Raw genomic sequence first — 17,722 nt, 5'->3', positions numbered from 1 at the left:
AGTTCTTTCTTTTCTTTCAATGAAATTATCCACCATTCAAAAATAAGTTCCTGCTTTTTGCCTTTTGTCAAAATTGAAAGTTGTAAGTAATCCCTGTCATAGGAAGTAGTGCCATTTGACGTTGTCATTATTGACTCTTAGAATACCAGTTCTACCTCAGAGTAACACCAAATCAGTGTATCTTGACCATTCTATTTTGCTGCACATGGATTTTCAACTATTGTCCACCTCTCAGCTTTTGTTCACGTATTCGTTTGCTCCTATTTAGCATCCGATTCTCGTGGGACAAAATTAGGCATCTTTGTGAGCTACGAAGACGTTATATTCAACTGTATGCCAGTTCCCTACATCAGTCTTACAAAGTGGATACTACTGAAATTCGGCAAATTGAGAAAGATCTTGATTCAAAAGTAATCTTGCTATGGAGGTAAATTAGCTACCTTTTGCTTGTTTTTGTTAATAAATTTGATCATATTTGGTGTTCATTTAGCTTCTGAAGTTATCTTGATCAGGTTGCTTGCTCATGCTAAGGTTGAAACTAAGGAAGCGGCGCAACAGAAAGTTAATCTGAAAAGGAGCTGGTGGTCTTTCCGATGGTTTGTTTGATTACAAGCTTTCAATCTTGTATTCTATGATTTATTTTACTTGATTGCAGTGAGATCTTCTTTAATTTTTTTAATGAAGTTTTTGATTTATATTAAAAGTTACTGCAAGAGTATAATTTAAATTTCTTTATTTCCATTAGGCATGCTTCCTCTGGAGATCTCTCCACATCAGATAAGGCTTCACTGGTATCAGAAGAGAAGGAGAGACTGACTAAAGAAGAATGGGAAGCAATCAATAAATTATTGAGCTACCAACCAGATGAGGACATATCATTTGTTCCAGGAAAGGACATGCAGAATATGATCCAGTTCCTGGTGGATGTCTCTGTTGGTCAGGGTGCAGCACGGATAATTAGTACCAATGAGACGGAGATTGTGTGTGGTAGATTCGAACAGCTGCAGGTCTGCACCAAGCTCTATCACAAGAGTGTCCACTGTGATGTATCATTGAGGTTCTATGGCTTATCTGCTCCTGAAGGTTCACTTGTTGAGGTTTGCTTCTTTTTTTTTTTTTCCATGTACTTGACTTACGATTTTGCTGTTCTTATTGATCAAAGAGGTTCATTGCTGCAGAGTGTTAGCAGTGAGAAAAAGGTTAATGCTTTAGTTGCTAGTTTTATATACTTGCCTGTGGGGGAAAATGTGGATTGGCGACTTTCAGCAACAATTGCTCCTTGCCATGTCACGGTATTTTCCTCTTTTACCTTAAATTACCATAATGTCTTAAGATATATATGAACTTTTTTTTTGAATAAAATATGTATAACCTTGCAAAATCTTTGCATTAACCATGTATTCACTATGATAAAAAAATTGTTAGTTTTGATATTTGAGTCAGTAGTTTGTCATATGACTAGTTTTTCTCTTTCTGTTTTCTATATCACGTCTAGCTTCTTCGTGCTTTTGGCCCTATTTTTTTTTTTGCTTAAATTCTTCCTCGATGAGAAAAAAAAAAAATGATTTAGTGAAAATAATCTGTAGACTTCTGCTCATTGTTTGGGAGAGCTTCCCCTCTTGTAATCTGCTCGTTTGAGCTCTCATAATAAAATTCAGCATCATTTGAAAAAAAAAATCTGTAGACTTCTGCTTATGTGTCCGTTATTTAGTATTTGTTTATATTTTAGGTCTTGATGGAAAGCTACAACCGCTTTCTTGATATTCTGAAGAGAAGTAATGCTGTTAGTCCTACTGTTGCATGGGAGACTGCAGCAGCTTTGCAGGTGATATTTCAATTCCTAAGATCAACCTTTTCGTGACTCTTTCTCAGGATACTTTGTTAACAGTATCAATGATTTATTCTCATTCCATGATGAAAAAAGGATTAACAAAACCGTATCTTATTATTTTTTCGAAGCAAAAGAACTGATCTTATTGTTTAACTCAAAACATGCCTGATGGCATATTTCAAAGTTATTGTTATTGCTAGTAGTTTGCTGTAATTTCAGGATCTAAACCCATATTGTTGTTGATGGTTCCCTGCAAGGGCAGACGAAATTAGAAAAGGTTGGTCGTAGGGCTCAGGAACAGATTCAGTTGGTGTTGGAAGAACAAAGCAGGTTGCCACTTTGTTTCTCTTGCTATTTTTTCTATTCAGAAAATTATTTGGTTGGTCTTAGTGACTCTCTACTGTTTCTGTATTACAGATTTGCTCTTGATGTCGATTTTGATGCACCAAAAATAAGGGTCCCCATCAGGAGATGTGAATCTATCACCAATCAAGGCTATTTTCTCCTTGATTTTGGTCATTTTACAGTGCATACCAAAGTAAGCTGATTCTACTTTTTTTACTATTTTTTTTTACAATTTTCTATTAAAAGAAACTACTTATATGTCTTCTGTTCTCACCTCTGTCTCTCTGTGTCTCTGTATTTCTGTCTTTGTGCCTTTATTTCATTTATTTTTTTAAATGAAGAGTTAAATGCAGGAAAGTCAATGTGATGAACAATGGCAGAGTCTATATTCCCGCTTTTGTATATCTGGAAGAGATATTGCTGCTTTTTTCATGGATGGTATTTGTGAGGCTGAGCATAATAGTTTGCTCCCTTCAGCTTCTGCTGCTCAGGCTCTCCTTCAATCAAGCTCATCTGACGAGGGTGATCACTTCTACTCTCTAATTGATAGGTGTGGCATGGTGGTAGTGGTTGATCAGGTTTGTTGATTTTCACATGTTCGTAATAGTTTTGAGCTGTTTTTGTAGCTTTCAGCTCTGAAATACACTGATGAGTCTATTGTGTTTGAAGATTAAAATACCTCATCCTAGGTATCCATCAACACGGGTTTCTGTTCAAGTGCCTAGTCTTGGGATTCATTTTTCTCCCCAAAGATATTCCAGGCTCATGGATTTGCTAAATATACTCTATAGCACTGTGGAAAGCAGCAATGATTCATCCATTGAATATCTGTATACTTCTGTATTATCCCAGCACCCTGCGGACCTTGCAACTAATGCTAGAATTCTTGTATGGAGGGTATGTTACAAACCTAAAGAAGAGTCTTCTCTCAGTGTGTAATAACATCTTAAGAGTTTCTTGTTTTTGTAAAGGGGATTGGCAACTCAATAGCTGAGTGGAAGCCGTGTTTTCTTATCCTTTCTGGACTATATCTATATGTTTTGGACTCTGAAGTATCCCAGAGCTATCAGCGATGTGCAAGGTAACTTTTCTCGTATGTTCTCTGCTTCTCTTTTGTCTTTTTTTCACCATTCTGCAGTTCTTTATTGTAATTTGTTCATAATTGGTTTATCACTTTTCTGTGTACTGTTTCCCTTCTTATACTGCTGGTTAAGTAGGTCCCTTGGCTTCCACTTTCTTTTTTTATGAAAGGTGATTTTATTAAGAGAGAAAAAAAAATACAACCTCAGGGAAACAAAGCCCTAACAACAAGGGATTGAAAGGAGGCTCCCTACTTGGCCAGAACATCGGCCACAGAATTAGCAGATCTCGGGATGTGAGACCAAATACAATGAAAAAGCTAACAATCTCCATAATTTCATAAAAAGAGTCCTAATGACGCAAGGGAGGAGCAGACAATTTCGCACACCAGCCAATCACCACCTTGGAATCCCCTTGATGTGAATGGGGCCACTGCTGTGGTTCTGGCCCTTGGCTTCCCCTATCTAATCAACATTTTTGTGAATGTTTCAGTTTGTCTGGTCGGCAAGTGTTTGAAGTTCCTCCGGTGAGTGTGGGTGGTTCTTTGTTTTCTGTTGCTGTTTGCTTCAGGGGAACAGATGTTCAGAAGGTAAAAGGATTTCACTCTTATGCATGGAATTGTAATTAAAATTATTTTGAGGCATATTTTTATGTCTAGTACCTGTTTGCCTGACCTACACCTGTCCTACATTGGTTGGATTGCTATAATTTCAGGCTTTGGAATCATCTAATTCTTTGATTATGGAGTTTCAAGATGATGAAGAGAAAACTACCTGGCTGAAGGGACTTACCCAAGCAACATATAGAGCTTCTGTATTACGTCTTCTCTCTCTCTCTCTCTCTCTCTCTCATCATTGTTACTTTTTGAGATAGTGATAAGCTTTGGATTATTGCATAGCTAATTGTACAGGAGTGAGGGGGACACCCCCAACATACTCTGCAAGGAAGGGGGGGCCCTGACAGCAATATACTGCCAGGGAACCCCTCTTTAGCTAGCTGAGCTATGTACATGGTTCCATGATATTGTCAAAGAAGAGGAAAGATAAAAATTCCTTCTACCATATAGCAATGCTACTACAGAAAATTGGAATTCTTTGGCTTTTATGACATTACTGTAGTGAGTCCCTTTATTGTTTATGTGTTGGAAGGGAAATTTTGATCGAACAGATTGATTTTTGAAAGGAGTTTTTTTTAGGATTGACAGAGTCACATACTCCAACAGTCCAACTGGCCTTGTAAAGGCAAGCTTTATTTTTCCTCTGGTCCTTCAGATGAGATTTGTTGATTTTATATTTTTCATTGCTTTCAGACTCCTCTATCTATTGATGTGCTTGAAGGATCAAATGGTGGAATATCTGATATTGGTGGGGCCCGCATTAGTACTTCTGAAGTAGCAGATTTTGTTCTTAATGGTGAACTTATTGAAACAAAGCTTTTGATCTATGGAAAAGTATGTGAAACAAGTGCACTATGCCCTAATTATTTTTTAATCTTTCTGTTTTTATATAGATTCTTGCATATTCATCAATTATAGCAGGAAATCTGAACTTTTTATGCTGTTAATGTGTCACCTTGAAGGTGGGACTAGAAAAGCATGAATCACTTGAAGAAACACTGATTTTGGAACTTCTTGCTGGAGGGGCAAAGGTATGTTTCTCTGCAGATAGCCTTGTGAAAGTTTATACCCTTTTTAGAATCGTTTTCTCATTCCTTTTGCATCTTGAGATAAATTTTATATTTTGAACTGAAAATAGGGAAAAATTGTGGGGGCCACAGCAGGGACACTGGGGGTACTGTTATTAACGTGTGACTTTGAGGCTCTCATTGATTTCAAATTGATATAACACACTAATTTCTAGGCATATGTGGAACTTTAAGTTTGTGGTTGCTCTTTAGACCATTCAGAAGGAGAAAACCTGTGCATTGGATAAAGGCTCTTTGGGAGGTTGGAGAGTAGATGTTTAGAATTGTATTAGAACAATCTTGCTTGCATAAAGAAAAAATTATGTACCAGCATGTGCCTATCCACATACATTTTTGACATAATTAAATGGAGCTTCTATTTTTTTTTGATAGGTTAGCGTTGCTCGTTTGCGAGGTGACTTAACCGTCAAGATGAAGCTGCACTCTTTAAAAATTAAAGATGAGCTTCAAGGTCGGCATGGTGCATGTGAGCAGTATTTGGCTTGTTCGGTAGTAACAGATGAAAGTTCTGATTCTTCTTCACCTTGTCCGAACTTGAAAAATGTGCCAAAATTATTCATGGAAGAAGATGATGTTTTTAAGGATGCATTGTCAGACTTCATGTCTAATACAGATCATCAGACTTTTTATTTAGCAAATCCTGATATGTCTGACAGTGCCAAGCTGGGCCTAGCAGAATTTAGTGGATCTGCTTCTGTTGGGGACACTTCCAATACTTTTGACAAGGAATTGGGGAAGGGGAAGGGAAAGGCTATAGTCAGTGAAGAATTTTATGAAGCATGTGATGATATTACTTCTGATTTCATTGCTCTGTCCTTTTTTACGCGAGGTCCTGATTCACCTCTCTATGATGGTACTGATGTTCAGGTAATGAAAATCAAAGCATAGATCTATTGTTAACATTAGTATCTTCATTATTATAAATATTATTGTCGGCTCTTATTGCTATAGTTAATTTTTGGTGTTATCATTATTAAGATTTCTGCTTGTCTTGCTTACATGTGTTATTTGAACCCGATATTTGCAGATGAGTATTCGGATGTCCAAGTTGGAATTTTTTTGCAATAGGCCTACTCTTGTGGCTTTAATTGGGTTTGGGTTTGATCTGAGTCTTGTGACTTCAGGATCAATTGATTCCCCTCAGCAAGTTGTTCTTATAGATAGCGTGGAGAAAGGAAATTCAGAGGAAAGTAGACATGCTTATGTGACAGGGCTGCTAGGTTATGGCAAAGAACGTGTAGTTTTCGGTCTAAAAATGGATGTAGATAGCGTCTGTGTGTTTCTCAATAAGGAGGATGGCTCTCAGCTTGCTATGCTTGTTCAAGAAAAATTTCTGTTGAATGTGAAAGTACATAATTCAAATAAGCCTTCTGATATCTATGATTTTTTTAATTTCCCCCTTTTTATTTGTTGAAGTAACATTATTTTTATTTATCGTTTATTTCTTTATTGATTTTTCAGGTTCATCCGAGCTCTCTTTCTATTGAAGGAAGTTTAGGAAACCTTAGGTTGTGTGACATGTCTCTTGGGAAAGACCATCCTTGGGGTTGGCTTTGTGATATACGTAACCAAGGGGTTGAGTCTTTAATTAAGGTGTGCTTTATCTTTTACTTTTTGAATATGGTGAGAATTTTTTTGTGTTCTTTTTATTTTTGTGGATTTTCAGTTAACATCCATTTTATGTTTTGCTTTAATTACATGTAATTTTTTACTGTGTAGTTATAAATGTGCATATTTAGTCTTGGAACCTTGAGTTTCTTTTAGAGGTATCAAAGATGTTGAGAAAAGAGGAAAGCCTCAAGCTTCTTGGTCACAACAATGCCCATGAGGCTGTGCCCTCATGAACCCTAGTTATCCACCTCTCAGGTTGTAAAGACGCTGAACCATCTGGTCGTGATTTTTTGGGGAGACAAAAGCTGAAAGATACTCGTCGTTCCCGATCGGAAACTCCTTCCGATTGAGACCCCCACCTCTGACGGTGATCCAGGGGGAGAAAACTTTCCCCCCTCACTCCCTTTGATGGCAACGAAGACCTGCAACTTCCGCAGATGACGCCTGATGGCCTCTAGATGCTGTTCGGCACTCTCAATATCACTTCTCTGGTGATTCTGAGAGCAACAACAGTGAGGAGAGCTTGAACAGTGGTCATGCGACCTGTGACGATGGCGGCGCCACCAACTGGACCACTGTTCACCAACGGAGCCGGAGAAGAAGACCCCGAGAACCACCTTTCCACTTCGTTTTGGTCCTACAACAGTCACAATCACTTAGGTGACCCTCCGGAGTGCCGAAAATGTCCGTATTACAGTAAAAACATGGAAACACTGTGCCTTCATCACTGTTTCTCTATTGGCTAGCGCTTCTTTCCTCATTGCTTTCTCGTCAGCAACTGTTGAAGATAAGGATGTCGCCCAAAACCAGAGAGCTCTGGTCCGGATCCTGGGGATATTATCTTCATACGATCTGCCATGGGAACCGCGTTGAATGCAAAATTTCGCAGCACAGGGGCACGACAACCATGGCCCATGTCACTATCCCAAAAACAACCAACTCCAGCTTCGGTTGGAGTCAGCTAGCCCGCGCCATCTGCCACTTTCTTCCACCCCCATCATCGTCCAACACTGACCTTCCCCGACCAAACTACCCCCCTTTACCCCCTTTGCTCCCAAACCCGACAATCCAAAAAACTGCTCCCACTTTCCCCGCTCCTGACCCGGCAGACCCCCTAGCCCAAAAATTAGGTCTGATTCCTACTTCCCTCCCTTCATCCCCACCTCCACAAACCCTTCCCCCCTGGAACAAAACCATGACACCATTTCAATCCCTCCAAACCTGATTCGCCATGGTTTTGACTCCCTCCTCTGTGCTGCCTTCGTTTCCTCTAGCACGCCACCGGCTGAGTGCCAGCTCATATCAAATGGTTCCATGCCACCTATACCTGGACCACTGCCCCCTGACATCATATCTCTACTGGGACGAGTGGATAGTCACCTTCCGCTCAATTGATGACCGCTGGATGGCAACTCGGCTTGTAGTCTCTACCCCCATTGCTTCATTCCGTGATTGGAGCCCCTCCTTGCATCAAGTTGCCTCGGTCAGTGGATTCAGATTATGGGCTTTCCGTCTGAACTTTGGGAGAGCGGTGTATTCAATCTCATTGCCAGCTGCTTTGGTACTTTGATCAAACTGGATAGTAACACGACTGAATGCCGACGACTTGACCGAGCCAGGCTCTTCATCAGCCCCATCCACGCTCACTCTGGAATGACTTTCCTGCGTGTTGACGCTGATCAGTCCCACCTTTGGCTTGGTATCACATTTGGAGGATTTGTGGGAGATAGCTTATCTCACTGGCACCAGTAGCAGCAATCCTCTACCTGGTCATCAGGCATCCGCACCTCCCTGCCACCGCCGCGCCCTCGAATAGCCTTCTGCCTCTATGTCTCAGACTACCTACCTCACCTTTCCCATCAGCACTTGACCCCCCAATTCCAATTCCATTATGCATGACCTTTGGGGTTGTAGTAATTTGGAATGGCTTGCCATCAATGCTACTGGGTTTTGAGGTGGCCTCTGTCTCCTCTGGAACTTCTCTGCAGTTGAAGTCTTAGATTACGTGAATGGCTCTTTCTCTATTGGAGTTAAGTTGCGTGACAGTTGCACTGGTTTCACTTGGGGGCTTGCCGGTATTTATGGCCCTACCAAATACCGGGATCGTTGCTCTTTTTGGGATGAGATTTCTGCCCTTCTGCCTCTTTGGCCCATTCCTTGTCTCCTTGCCGGGGATTTCAATGCAACCTGTTTTTGTAATGAGAAGTTTCCCCCTACCTTCCCCCCTACCTCCCGGTCTACCTCAACCATGAGGCAATTTGCTGATTTTATCAGCAGTTTTGAGTTGGAAGAAATCAACCTCTCTGGCAAGACGTTTACTTGGTCCAATGGTCAAAGGCTTCCTATCCTTTCCAAGCTTGATCGGTTCCTTGCCACTGGTGACTGGCTCAGACTTTACGACAACACTTGTGGGTCGGTTTTGAGCCGTGCTGGCTTCGACCACTGGCCTATTTAGATTGATACTAAACTTGATAAATGGGTGCCTGCCCCTTTCAGGTTTTGATAATTTTTGGCTGTTGGATATGCACTTTGCCGACAACGTCGCCTCATGGTGGGAATCCTTTGGGGACCCTAACTATGATGGCTGGTGACTCCCCCGCAAGTTGAAGCGCCTCAAAGTAAAGCTTAAATCATGGTCCTCGGAGCGTCGCCTTGCTGCCTCCTCTCAGAAATCCTCTCCAGTCTTAGATTATTGCTCTTGATATGGTCGAGGAACAAAGATGTCTTACTCATGCTGAGTTTTCTAACCGCATCTCTCTTCAATGCAATTTTCAATCTATTATGCACTCCAAAAGGGTTCTGTGGAAGCAAATGGTACTTCCTCCCAGCAGAACTCCCCCTTGGGAAAACATGATGAATCTGGCTCGTCTCTTGGGAGTGGTTTTCCATGGACAAACTCTAGGAGGGAAAGAAGGTATGGGAGTTCAACAAATCAGTTCTAAATGATCTTGATCTCTTGGAATGTCCGGGGAGTAGGATCTTCACGGAAGCGAGCAATAATTTGTCACCTCCTATCACAATTCAAACCTTCTATTGTGGTACTTCAAGAAACAAAATGCCAAAACCCGAGCAACAACCTCGCCCATGACCTCTGGAACTGCGTCTCGTTGCAATGGTTGACTGTAAATTCGATCGGCCTTTCTGGTGGAATCATGGTTCTATGGGATAGCTCTCTTTTCGATGCAATCAACATCAAGCACGGAACGTACTCGGTGGGGATTCATTTCCGTGCTTGCTGCTCTGATTTTCAGTGGTGCCTCACTAGAGTTTACGGTCCCTTGATATCACGAGAGGAGTAATTTTTGGGAGGAGCTCTCTACCCTCCAACTTCTGTGGTCTCTTCCGTGGATTTTTGCGGGAGATTTCAATGCGATTCGTTTTTGCTATGAAAAACAACCTCCAACTACCTACATCTCATCTTCTTTGAGGGGTTTTGCTGACTTCATCGGAAGTGGAGAGCTGGAAGAGATCACTCTCTCTGGAAAAATATTCACTTGGTCAAGTGGGTAGCAACACCCTATTCTCTTGAAATTGGATCGTTTCCTTGCTGACTTAAATTGGCTTCATCTTTATAATGACATTTCCGGAAAAGTCCTCAATCGGGTAGGATCTGATCATTGGCCTATCCTTTTATCCACCTCGTGTGGAAGATAAGGGTCCACCCCCCTTTTAGATTCGAAAACACTTGGCTCTCGGATGATGATTTCGATGTGCTTTTGAAAAACTGGTAGTCCGGCTTACTGGCTTGAGGTTGGCCAGAGTGGTCTCTTTCGATAAAGCTGAAGCTCCTTAAAAAGATTCTTAAGGAATGGTCCTTCTGCCGTCGCCAAACTACTAAAGAAAAGAAATCCTCTCTCCTCATCCGTATTGCTGAGCTGGATTCTTCAAAAGAACAAAGGTACCTAACTCAATCTGAATTTTCCACTTGCCTTTCACTTCAAATGGAGTTGCAAACTCTCCTAGTTCAGGAAAGAGTCAGTTGGAAGCAAAGAGCCCTTTTTAAATGGCTAATTGATGGAGATGCCAATACAAAATTTTTCCACTCCCTCTCATTGACGAGGAGATCCAAACCGAATTACCTCCTTATGCATCAATAATGAGGTAACATCAGACAAAGATCCATATTACTAGTGAGCTGCTCAGTTTTTTCACAAATTTATACACTGATGACTATATTAATCGGCCCAAAGTCCAGCAACTTCAATTTGGGCATCTCCCCATCTCTGCTTCATCTATTCTCGAAGTGCCTTTCTCCTAGAAGGAAATTGAAAAGGCAGTCTTGGGCATGGCATGTGATCGGGCCCAGGGCACAGATTGTTGAGGGTTTTTTCGTGACTAGCATCTCCTTCTGCAGCATGGGAGCTTCCTTTATCTCACTGATCCCCAAGAAGAGAAATGTTGAGACCCTTGGTGACTTTCGTCCTATCAGTTTGATCTCGAGTTCGTACAAGATTATAGCTAGACTCCTTGCAAACAGGCTCAAAACAGTTCTCACCCTTGTTATCTGCCATGGTCAGAGTGCTTTCTTGAAGGGTAGAAACATCTTGGACTCCTCTATAGTGGCACATGAGTTGTTTGATCAGTTTTTACGCTTGAATGATCCAATTTTTACACTTAAGCTGGATTTAGAAAAGGCTTTCGATCGGGTAAATTGGATTCTTTTGGATGACATCATGATCCGGATGGGCTTCGGAGATCGTTGGAGATATTGGATTAGGAGCTGCTTGTCCTCTGCTACATACTCTCTTGTCTTGAATGGCACGGTTTGTGGATGTTTCAATGGGTCAAGAGGTTTAAGACTGGTAGATCCTCTTTCCCCTCTCCTCTTCAACATTGTGGTGGAATTCCTCTCTAAGATGCTATTTTTGGCCAAAGAATGTGGTTGGCTTCAACCAACCAGCTGCTCCTCGGCTTTCAATATTCCTGTCCTTCAATATGCGGTTGACACTTTGATATCCAGAGCAGGAACAATGGCCAACATAAAAAAAGTGAAGGCAGTTTTGGGGCTTTTCGAAATCTGCTCAGGTTAGAAAGTCAATTGGAGAAAAACTTCCTTGATTGAATTCAATATCAACCTGAATTCTCTCTCAGAAGTGGCGGAAGTTCTTGGCTGCGCAATCTCAACCACCCCCTGTACTTACCTTGGCCTTCCTCTGTTCACTGGCTGTATTTGCAAAGATCTCTGGACTCCAGTTATTGAGAAGATGGAATTGCGGTTTGCTTCTTGGAAGGGTCGGTTGCTCAGCAAGGAAGGAAGGTTGACTCTTTTGAAATCACGTATTGTTGGTATCCCAAACCATTATTTATCCTTAATGCCTTGCCCAACCTCTGTTTGTTGGCAACTAGATAAAATGAAGAAGCGCTTTCTTTGGAGAGGAAACAACCCTGATTTCAAATACCATTTTGTCAGTTGGGAGGAAGTCTGCCTCTTGAAGAGCTTCAGAGGTCTCGGAATCTGGCTCTCCAATGATATGAACCAAGCCTTGCTTCTTAAATGGATTTGGAGACTCAACTCATCTGCTCCAAACCTCTGGAAAAATATAGTGTTTTCAAAGCTCGTCATTTCCTCAAATTGGTGGTCGAAGGGGGAAACAGAAGGAAATTATCTCCTATTTGGAGGTCTCTCTACTTCCTTACTCCAACTTTCTCATCGGTAGTCCAATTCTATATGGGTGATGGCCGTCAAATCAGATTATGGGAAGACTGGCGGTTGGGTGATATGCCTCTTCAGAACACTTTCCCTAACCTCTTCAGAATTTCAAGATTGAGGAATAGTACCATTGCTGGCCTTGTTGTGGTCTATCTGAGCTAGAAAGTCTTGAAGCTAGTCGCCTTTTGGATGCTTTGCAGCCAGCCAGAATTCAAGCTAGCAAATCAGATAAATTAATCTGGTGGCCAGATACAAGTGGCTCCTTCTCAGTCTCTCTCGCTTATTTTGTTATTTGAAGCGGGATCACTCGTGATCCCAAGTATGCAGTGGAGTTCACATGGCCTCTCAGTGCCCCCCCAAAAATAAAATTCTTCTTGTGGAGTGCTTGCCGCAACAAGATTCTCTCTATTGACAATCTCAGAATTCGTGACCAACTCGGAGTTGGCCCCATTTGCCCTTTCTGCCATGCAAATGAAGAAACTGTTGGCCACTTGCTTCTATTGTGCCCTTTCTCTTGGGGGATTTGGACGTCGTTAATTAGTAGAATTGGGCTCCATCTCTGCTTCCCAGAGGATTTGGCCGCCACCTGTCGAATGCTTGCAGGGACTCCTATCCCCGGTCTTGGAAAATTGATGCTCTCTGCTTTATCTGCATTCATCCCTTGGGGTCTTTGGCTAAAGTGCAATCAAAGAAGATTCAATGCCAAATTCAGCACTCAAGATAGAGTCATTGAAACCATCTCAGGCAATATTGCTACTTGGCTTCACTCTCGAAAAGCTTTCTCCCCCTTCTTGGGATCATCCATCAGGAATAATTGGAGGTGCCTTGCCCAACTCCACACTTCTTCGAAGCCCCCTGTCATCTGTGAGTGGACCCCGCCACCTGTTGGTGTCCTTAAGTTGAATTTTGACGGATCTTCACTCGGTAACCCTGGCTTAGCGGGTTTCGGTGGTGTGAATCGTGATTCTCTTGGGAACCAGATCGTCTCTTTCTCTGGCCCTCTCGGTATTACGGACTCCACGACGGCCGAGCTTCAAAGTCTTCTTAATGGACTTTGTGTTTTTCGTGATCATTGCTCCGGGCCAATCCTGATCGAGGGAGACTCTAAGGTGGTGATTGGCTGGTGCGAGAATGCCTCTTCACCTCCGTGGCGCCATTGGGATGCCTTTTTTGAAATTTTGGATATTGTCAATCTTTTTTATTATTTTTTGTCTCTCATTCCAAGATCAACAAATTCCATGGCTGATGCTTTAGCCATGCAAGGAGCCTCCTTGCAATCTCTTGTTGTCAGGAGTTAGCTCCTCTTCTTTTGCCCTCTTAATAAAATCACATTTCATTAAAAAAAAAAAAATAAGGCCTAGGGGCCTGATGGATTCAATGGAGAATTCTACAAGGTTTGCTGGCCCGTTGTGAGGCCGGACATCATTTCCATGATCCGAAGCTTCTATGATCGTGGAATCACCATTAAGAGCGTGGGTACTTCTCTTATTGCTCTGGTCCCAAAGGAAATTAGTGTGGAGCGGCCTCGGGAGTTGATCCCATCTATCCTTTTTGCCATGCAAAGGAAGAAACTGTTAGCCACCTGCTTCTATTGTGCCCTTTCTCCTGGGGGATCTGGACGATGATTATTAGCATAATTGGGCTCCATCTCTTCTTCCCAGAAGACTTGGCCGCCACCTGCCGAATGCTTGCAGGGACTTCTGTCCCTGGTCTTGGAAAATTGATGATCTCTGCTTTCTCCGCATTCCTCCCCTGGGGTCTTTGGCTACAGCGCAATCAAAAGAGATTCAATACCAAATTCAGCTCTCAAGATAGAGTCATTGAAACCATCTCACGCAATATTGCTACTTGGCTTGACTCTCGAAAAGCTTTCTCCCCTTCTCGGGATCGTCCATCAGAAATAATTGGAGGTGTCTTGCCCAACTCCTCACTTCTTTGAAACCCCCCGTTATCTTTGAGTGGACCCTGCCACCTGCTGGTGTTCTTAAGTTGAATTTTGACAGATCTTCTCTTGATAACCCTGGCTTAGTGGGTTTCGGGGCATGTAATTCGTGATTATCTTGGGAACCAGATCGTCTCCTTCTCCGGCCCTCTCGGTATTGCGGACTCCACGACAGCCGAACTTCAAAGCCTTCTAAATGGGCTCCGTGTTTTTCATGACCATTGCTCCGGGCCAATCATGATAGAGGGAGACTCCGAGGTGGTGATCGGCTGGTGTGAGAATGCCTCTTTGCCTTTGTGGTGCCATTGGGATGCCTTCTTTGAAATTCTGGATATTGTCAATCTTTTTTACTGTTTTTGGTCTCTCATTATGAGATCAACAAATTTAGTGGCTGATGCTTTAACCAAGCAAGGACCCTTTTGCAATCTCTTGTTGTTAGGAGTTAGCTTCTCTTTTTGCTCTCTTAATAAAATCATATTTCATAAAAATAAGAATAAAAATGGGAAAGATCAGGGGAGCAAATTCTCTTCCAATTTGGTTGCTGGAGTGGGTAGAGGTTGGACCCTTGTCCCTCTCTTGTCGGCGAGGGAGGGTGGGGTGGAAAGCAAATTAGCTGAGTTTCTTCTGAGTGTGAGATTTTAAACATTTGCACAGCTGAAAGCAGCTAATCACCCGATTCCTCTTTACAACAGAGTTTAAAGACTTCTTGAGCACCTGGATGATTTTCAATGATAGCGAGGAAGAAGAATGGTCAACTCTTCTCACAGTGACCTTTCTGTGTTTTTCTCCTCAGGTAATGGAGTTAGCTAATGACTGAATGTTGGTCCAATGTTTTCATCTCATCACAGGGGAATCAAAACCTGATAGTCCAGGGTTGAAACAAAGAGTAAATACTTTGGCAAAGAGTAAATCAATTCCCTATATTCTTCACCCTAGCCAAACACCCAAATGCCCCTTCTATCAAGTATCCTTATGAAGGGCACCTTTCAAGGCATTAATTGGAGCAATCATTTTCCGTTGGAGCTCAATGGCAGGGATGCAACTGAGGCCAACAAACTAAGGCACCAGCTGGATCGGGAGTTTTAGGTTATCACATGCAGATAAACTAATTTAACAGCCTGCAACAGATGGATTATTCACAATTGCTTTGTGCTATGCATCCTTGACAACTGACAATTCTTCCCCTTGCTTGGCGACATCTGCCTGAATTCTTTCCGGTCCTCCAAAGACCAAGTTTCTCATGTGGAGTTTGCTCCATGGGGAAATCCTTTATCAAAGACAACCTCACCCTGCATTGATCCCTTGTTCCAAATGCTTCTTACCTGCTGTGTGACCTCGTTGATATATAAATTGTTCACTTACTCCTTCATTTTGGTTTTTCCTGGTATATTTGAAATACTTCTTCAGCATGTTTGAGATCCCCCTATGCATGTCAGGCTTCCTCCTCATGCCTGTCCCTCTTAGTTTTGGCTTTAGACCATGGTCAGAACTTGTCTTGTCTTCTTTCCTTGGAGCATTTGGAATGTGCACTATCAGAGGTCTTCTGGAATATGTCTTCCTCGTGAATGAATATTGCGACAAAACCCTTCTCTCAGATTGTCACCTGGCTAGGCACCTTGTCTTTGTTTGAGGAAGTCCGGGGGGATTCCCTCCTCAATGAAGAAGTTTTGAGACAGGGTTAAACATTCCAGAATGAACCCCTATTTAAAGCCTAGGGCCCATTTTCTTTTGATAGTCTGTTGAACTCCTTTGGCAACACCTTAGCCTCCTTTCCTGGCCCCATTTGTGTTTCTAACTATACTTCCGCAGAATCACAAGCTTTAAGGCATGGGCTTATGATCTTTCAGGGCAGGTTTCAAGGGCCTTTCCATACCCATTTGTGTTTCTAAATATACTTCTGCAGAATCACAAGCTTTAAGGCATGGGCTTATGATCTTTCAGGCCAGGTTTCAAGGGCCTCTCCATATCGAAGGCGATTTTAGATACATGATCAATTGGTGCTCCAGGAAGGGGCCACCATGGTGCCATTAGCCAAATCTGTTGTTGTATCTGGAGTCATGTACATTGAGCAACCAATAGCGTGGTTGATTCTCTTGCTAAAGAAGGGGTTTCCCTCCAATCCTTATTTGTTAGGGATCCCCCTTCTTGATGTTCTTTCTTTGTCTATGGGTTTAATGAAATTGACCTTCTCTCTCTCCTTTTGTTTCTCGGGTTTCTATCTATTATTCTGTTTCTCTATGCATCATATTCTACTTTCTGAACTACCGCATTCTTTAACCAACAATATCTGGAGCACTTGTTATGGTTTCTTATGTTTTGGTTTATGTTTTTTAATGTTTTTACCGTTTTCAGTATTGCTGGCATACATGCACACCCACCCAGGATGTTACCAGTGAAACTTGTACACAAGTCCTCACATTCGTAAACATGCGAATCCGCCTATTCAGCAAATGCTTAATTTATGCCCTTGAACTTTAAATTTGTACTGTTTCGATGTTCATTACATTTTGCTTTAGGTTTCTTGAGTGTTCCTTTGTTACTTTTGCTGCTCCACTTTTTTTTTTTTTAATGAAGGATGTAAAAACTTTATAAAAGAGGGAGAGAAATATACAAACCTAACTAAGCGGACCTTCCTCCACAACAAAGTGTTGGAGTGATTTGTTGCTTCACTTCAGTTTCTCTTGTTTTTCAGAAATTCAGTGCATCAATTTTGGTTTCCAAAAAATAATAAAATTCAGCATCATTTAAAAAAAAAAAACTACAAAAATTTTGGTTTTAAAAAATAAAGCATTATGTAACCAACTCCATCTGAGCAAGATTCATGCTTTCTGATTTTTCAGTTATCATTTTTTATTTTTTCAATATTGCTTTGCAAACAGCCAAGACACTCTATCTTTGTGACTTGAATGCAAAATATCACATTAGGGGGCTTGTCACTGTGCCCATTGAGTCATGGTTCATTGCATGGACTTTCAACTTTATATTTGGTACATTTATCACATTTTCCTTTAGATTTATTGATTTGTTTTCTTGTTTATCTTGTTGCTTCACATTAGTTTCATGTCTTTTGGAAATTCGGTTGCTCTAACATTCTGGTTTTGTGTTCAGTTTACATTTCAGTCTTACAGCATGGAGGATGATGATTACGAGGGGCATGATTACAGCTTGCATGGTCGACTCTCTGCTGTGCGCATTGTCTTCCTCTACAGATTTGTACAGGAGGTAATTTTGGCCTAGAATAACATTTATTTTTGTTCACAGTTGGAGAATTTAACTCAGTGGGAAAATGATACATGAGAAACCTCTTGCCAAATGAGTGAGGAGGATAAGGGAGAAAAGCAACATGCATGAGGAAAATTGGTGACTGGTCTAGATGCATAGTCTATATGTCCAATTTTCCATTGACACAATACGTTTTTGTGAAGGTACAATAGGATAAGATTCTGACCTTCAACTTTTTTTTACTCTTTTGGAGGTCATTTCAGGCAAGAAGGTTAAATGGTCTGAAATTAGCATTTTTTTTGAAATAGTGATGAGAATTGTATTAAACAGAAAAATT

General features: G+C 41.6%; 1 protein-coding gene across 5 annotated transcripts in view; it reads left to right on the top strand.

Annotated features, from left to right (window-relative positions):
* LOC137963623 (uncharacterized) overlaps positions 1–17,722 on the top strand; it is a 90,537-nt gene that overhangs the window by 32,248 nt on the left and 40,567 nt on the right. For 3 of the 5 annotated variants that reach the window (XM_068810763.1, XM_068810762.1, XM_068810764.1), the window contains 18 exons: positions 269–427; positions 513–596; positions 746–1,097; positions 1,179–1,292; positions 1,730–1,825; positions 2,094–2,161; positions 2,249–2,369; positions 2,530–2,754; positions 2,846–3,073; positions 3,148–3,257; positions 3,749–3,845; positions 3,971–4,069; positions 4,566–4,706; positions 4,835–4,903; positions 5,333–5,827; positions 5,988–6,308; positions 6,422–6,553; positions 17,272–17,385. In XM_068810763.1, coding sequence (XP_068666864.1) covers positions 269–427; positions 513–596; positions 746–1,097; positions 1,179–1,292; positions 1,730–1,825; positions 2,094–2,161; positions 2,249–2,369; positions 2,530–2,754; positions 2,846–3,073; positions 3,148–3,257; positions 3,749–3,845; positions 3,971–4,069; positions 4,566–4,706; positions 4,835–4,903; positions 5,333–5,827; positions 5,988–6,308; positions 6,422–6,553; positions 17,272–17,385 — 3,025 coding nt within the window. Of the gene's footprint in view, positions 1–268; positions 428–512; positions 597–745; positions 1,098–1,178; positions 1,293–1,711; positions 1,826–2,093; positions 2,162–2,248; positions 2,370–2,529; positions 2,755–2,845; positions 3,074–3,147; positions 3,258–3,748; positions 3,846–3,970; positions 4,070–4,565; positions 4,707–4,834; positions 4,904–5,332; positions 5,828–5,987; positions 6,309–6,421; positions 6,554–17,271; positions 17,386–17,722 lie in introns of those variants that run through there. The other 2 variants (XM_068810766.1, XM_068810767.1) reach the window with 2 other exon arrangements.

This window comes from Aristolochia californica, unplaced genomic scaffold (genome assembly GCF_029961685.1).
Source record: "Aristolochia californica isolate CCGP_79_NKW_82.1479 unplaced genomic scaffold, dmAriCali1.0.hap1 SCAF_4, whole genome shotgun sequence".
Lineage (NCBI taxonomy): Eukaryota > Viridiplantae > Streptophyta > Magnoliopsida > Piperales > Aristolochiaceae > Aristolochia > Aristolochia californica.
Note: the sequence above shows the minus strand (reverse complement) of the source record. Positions and strands in the feature narration are given on the sequence as shown.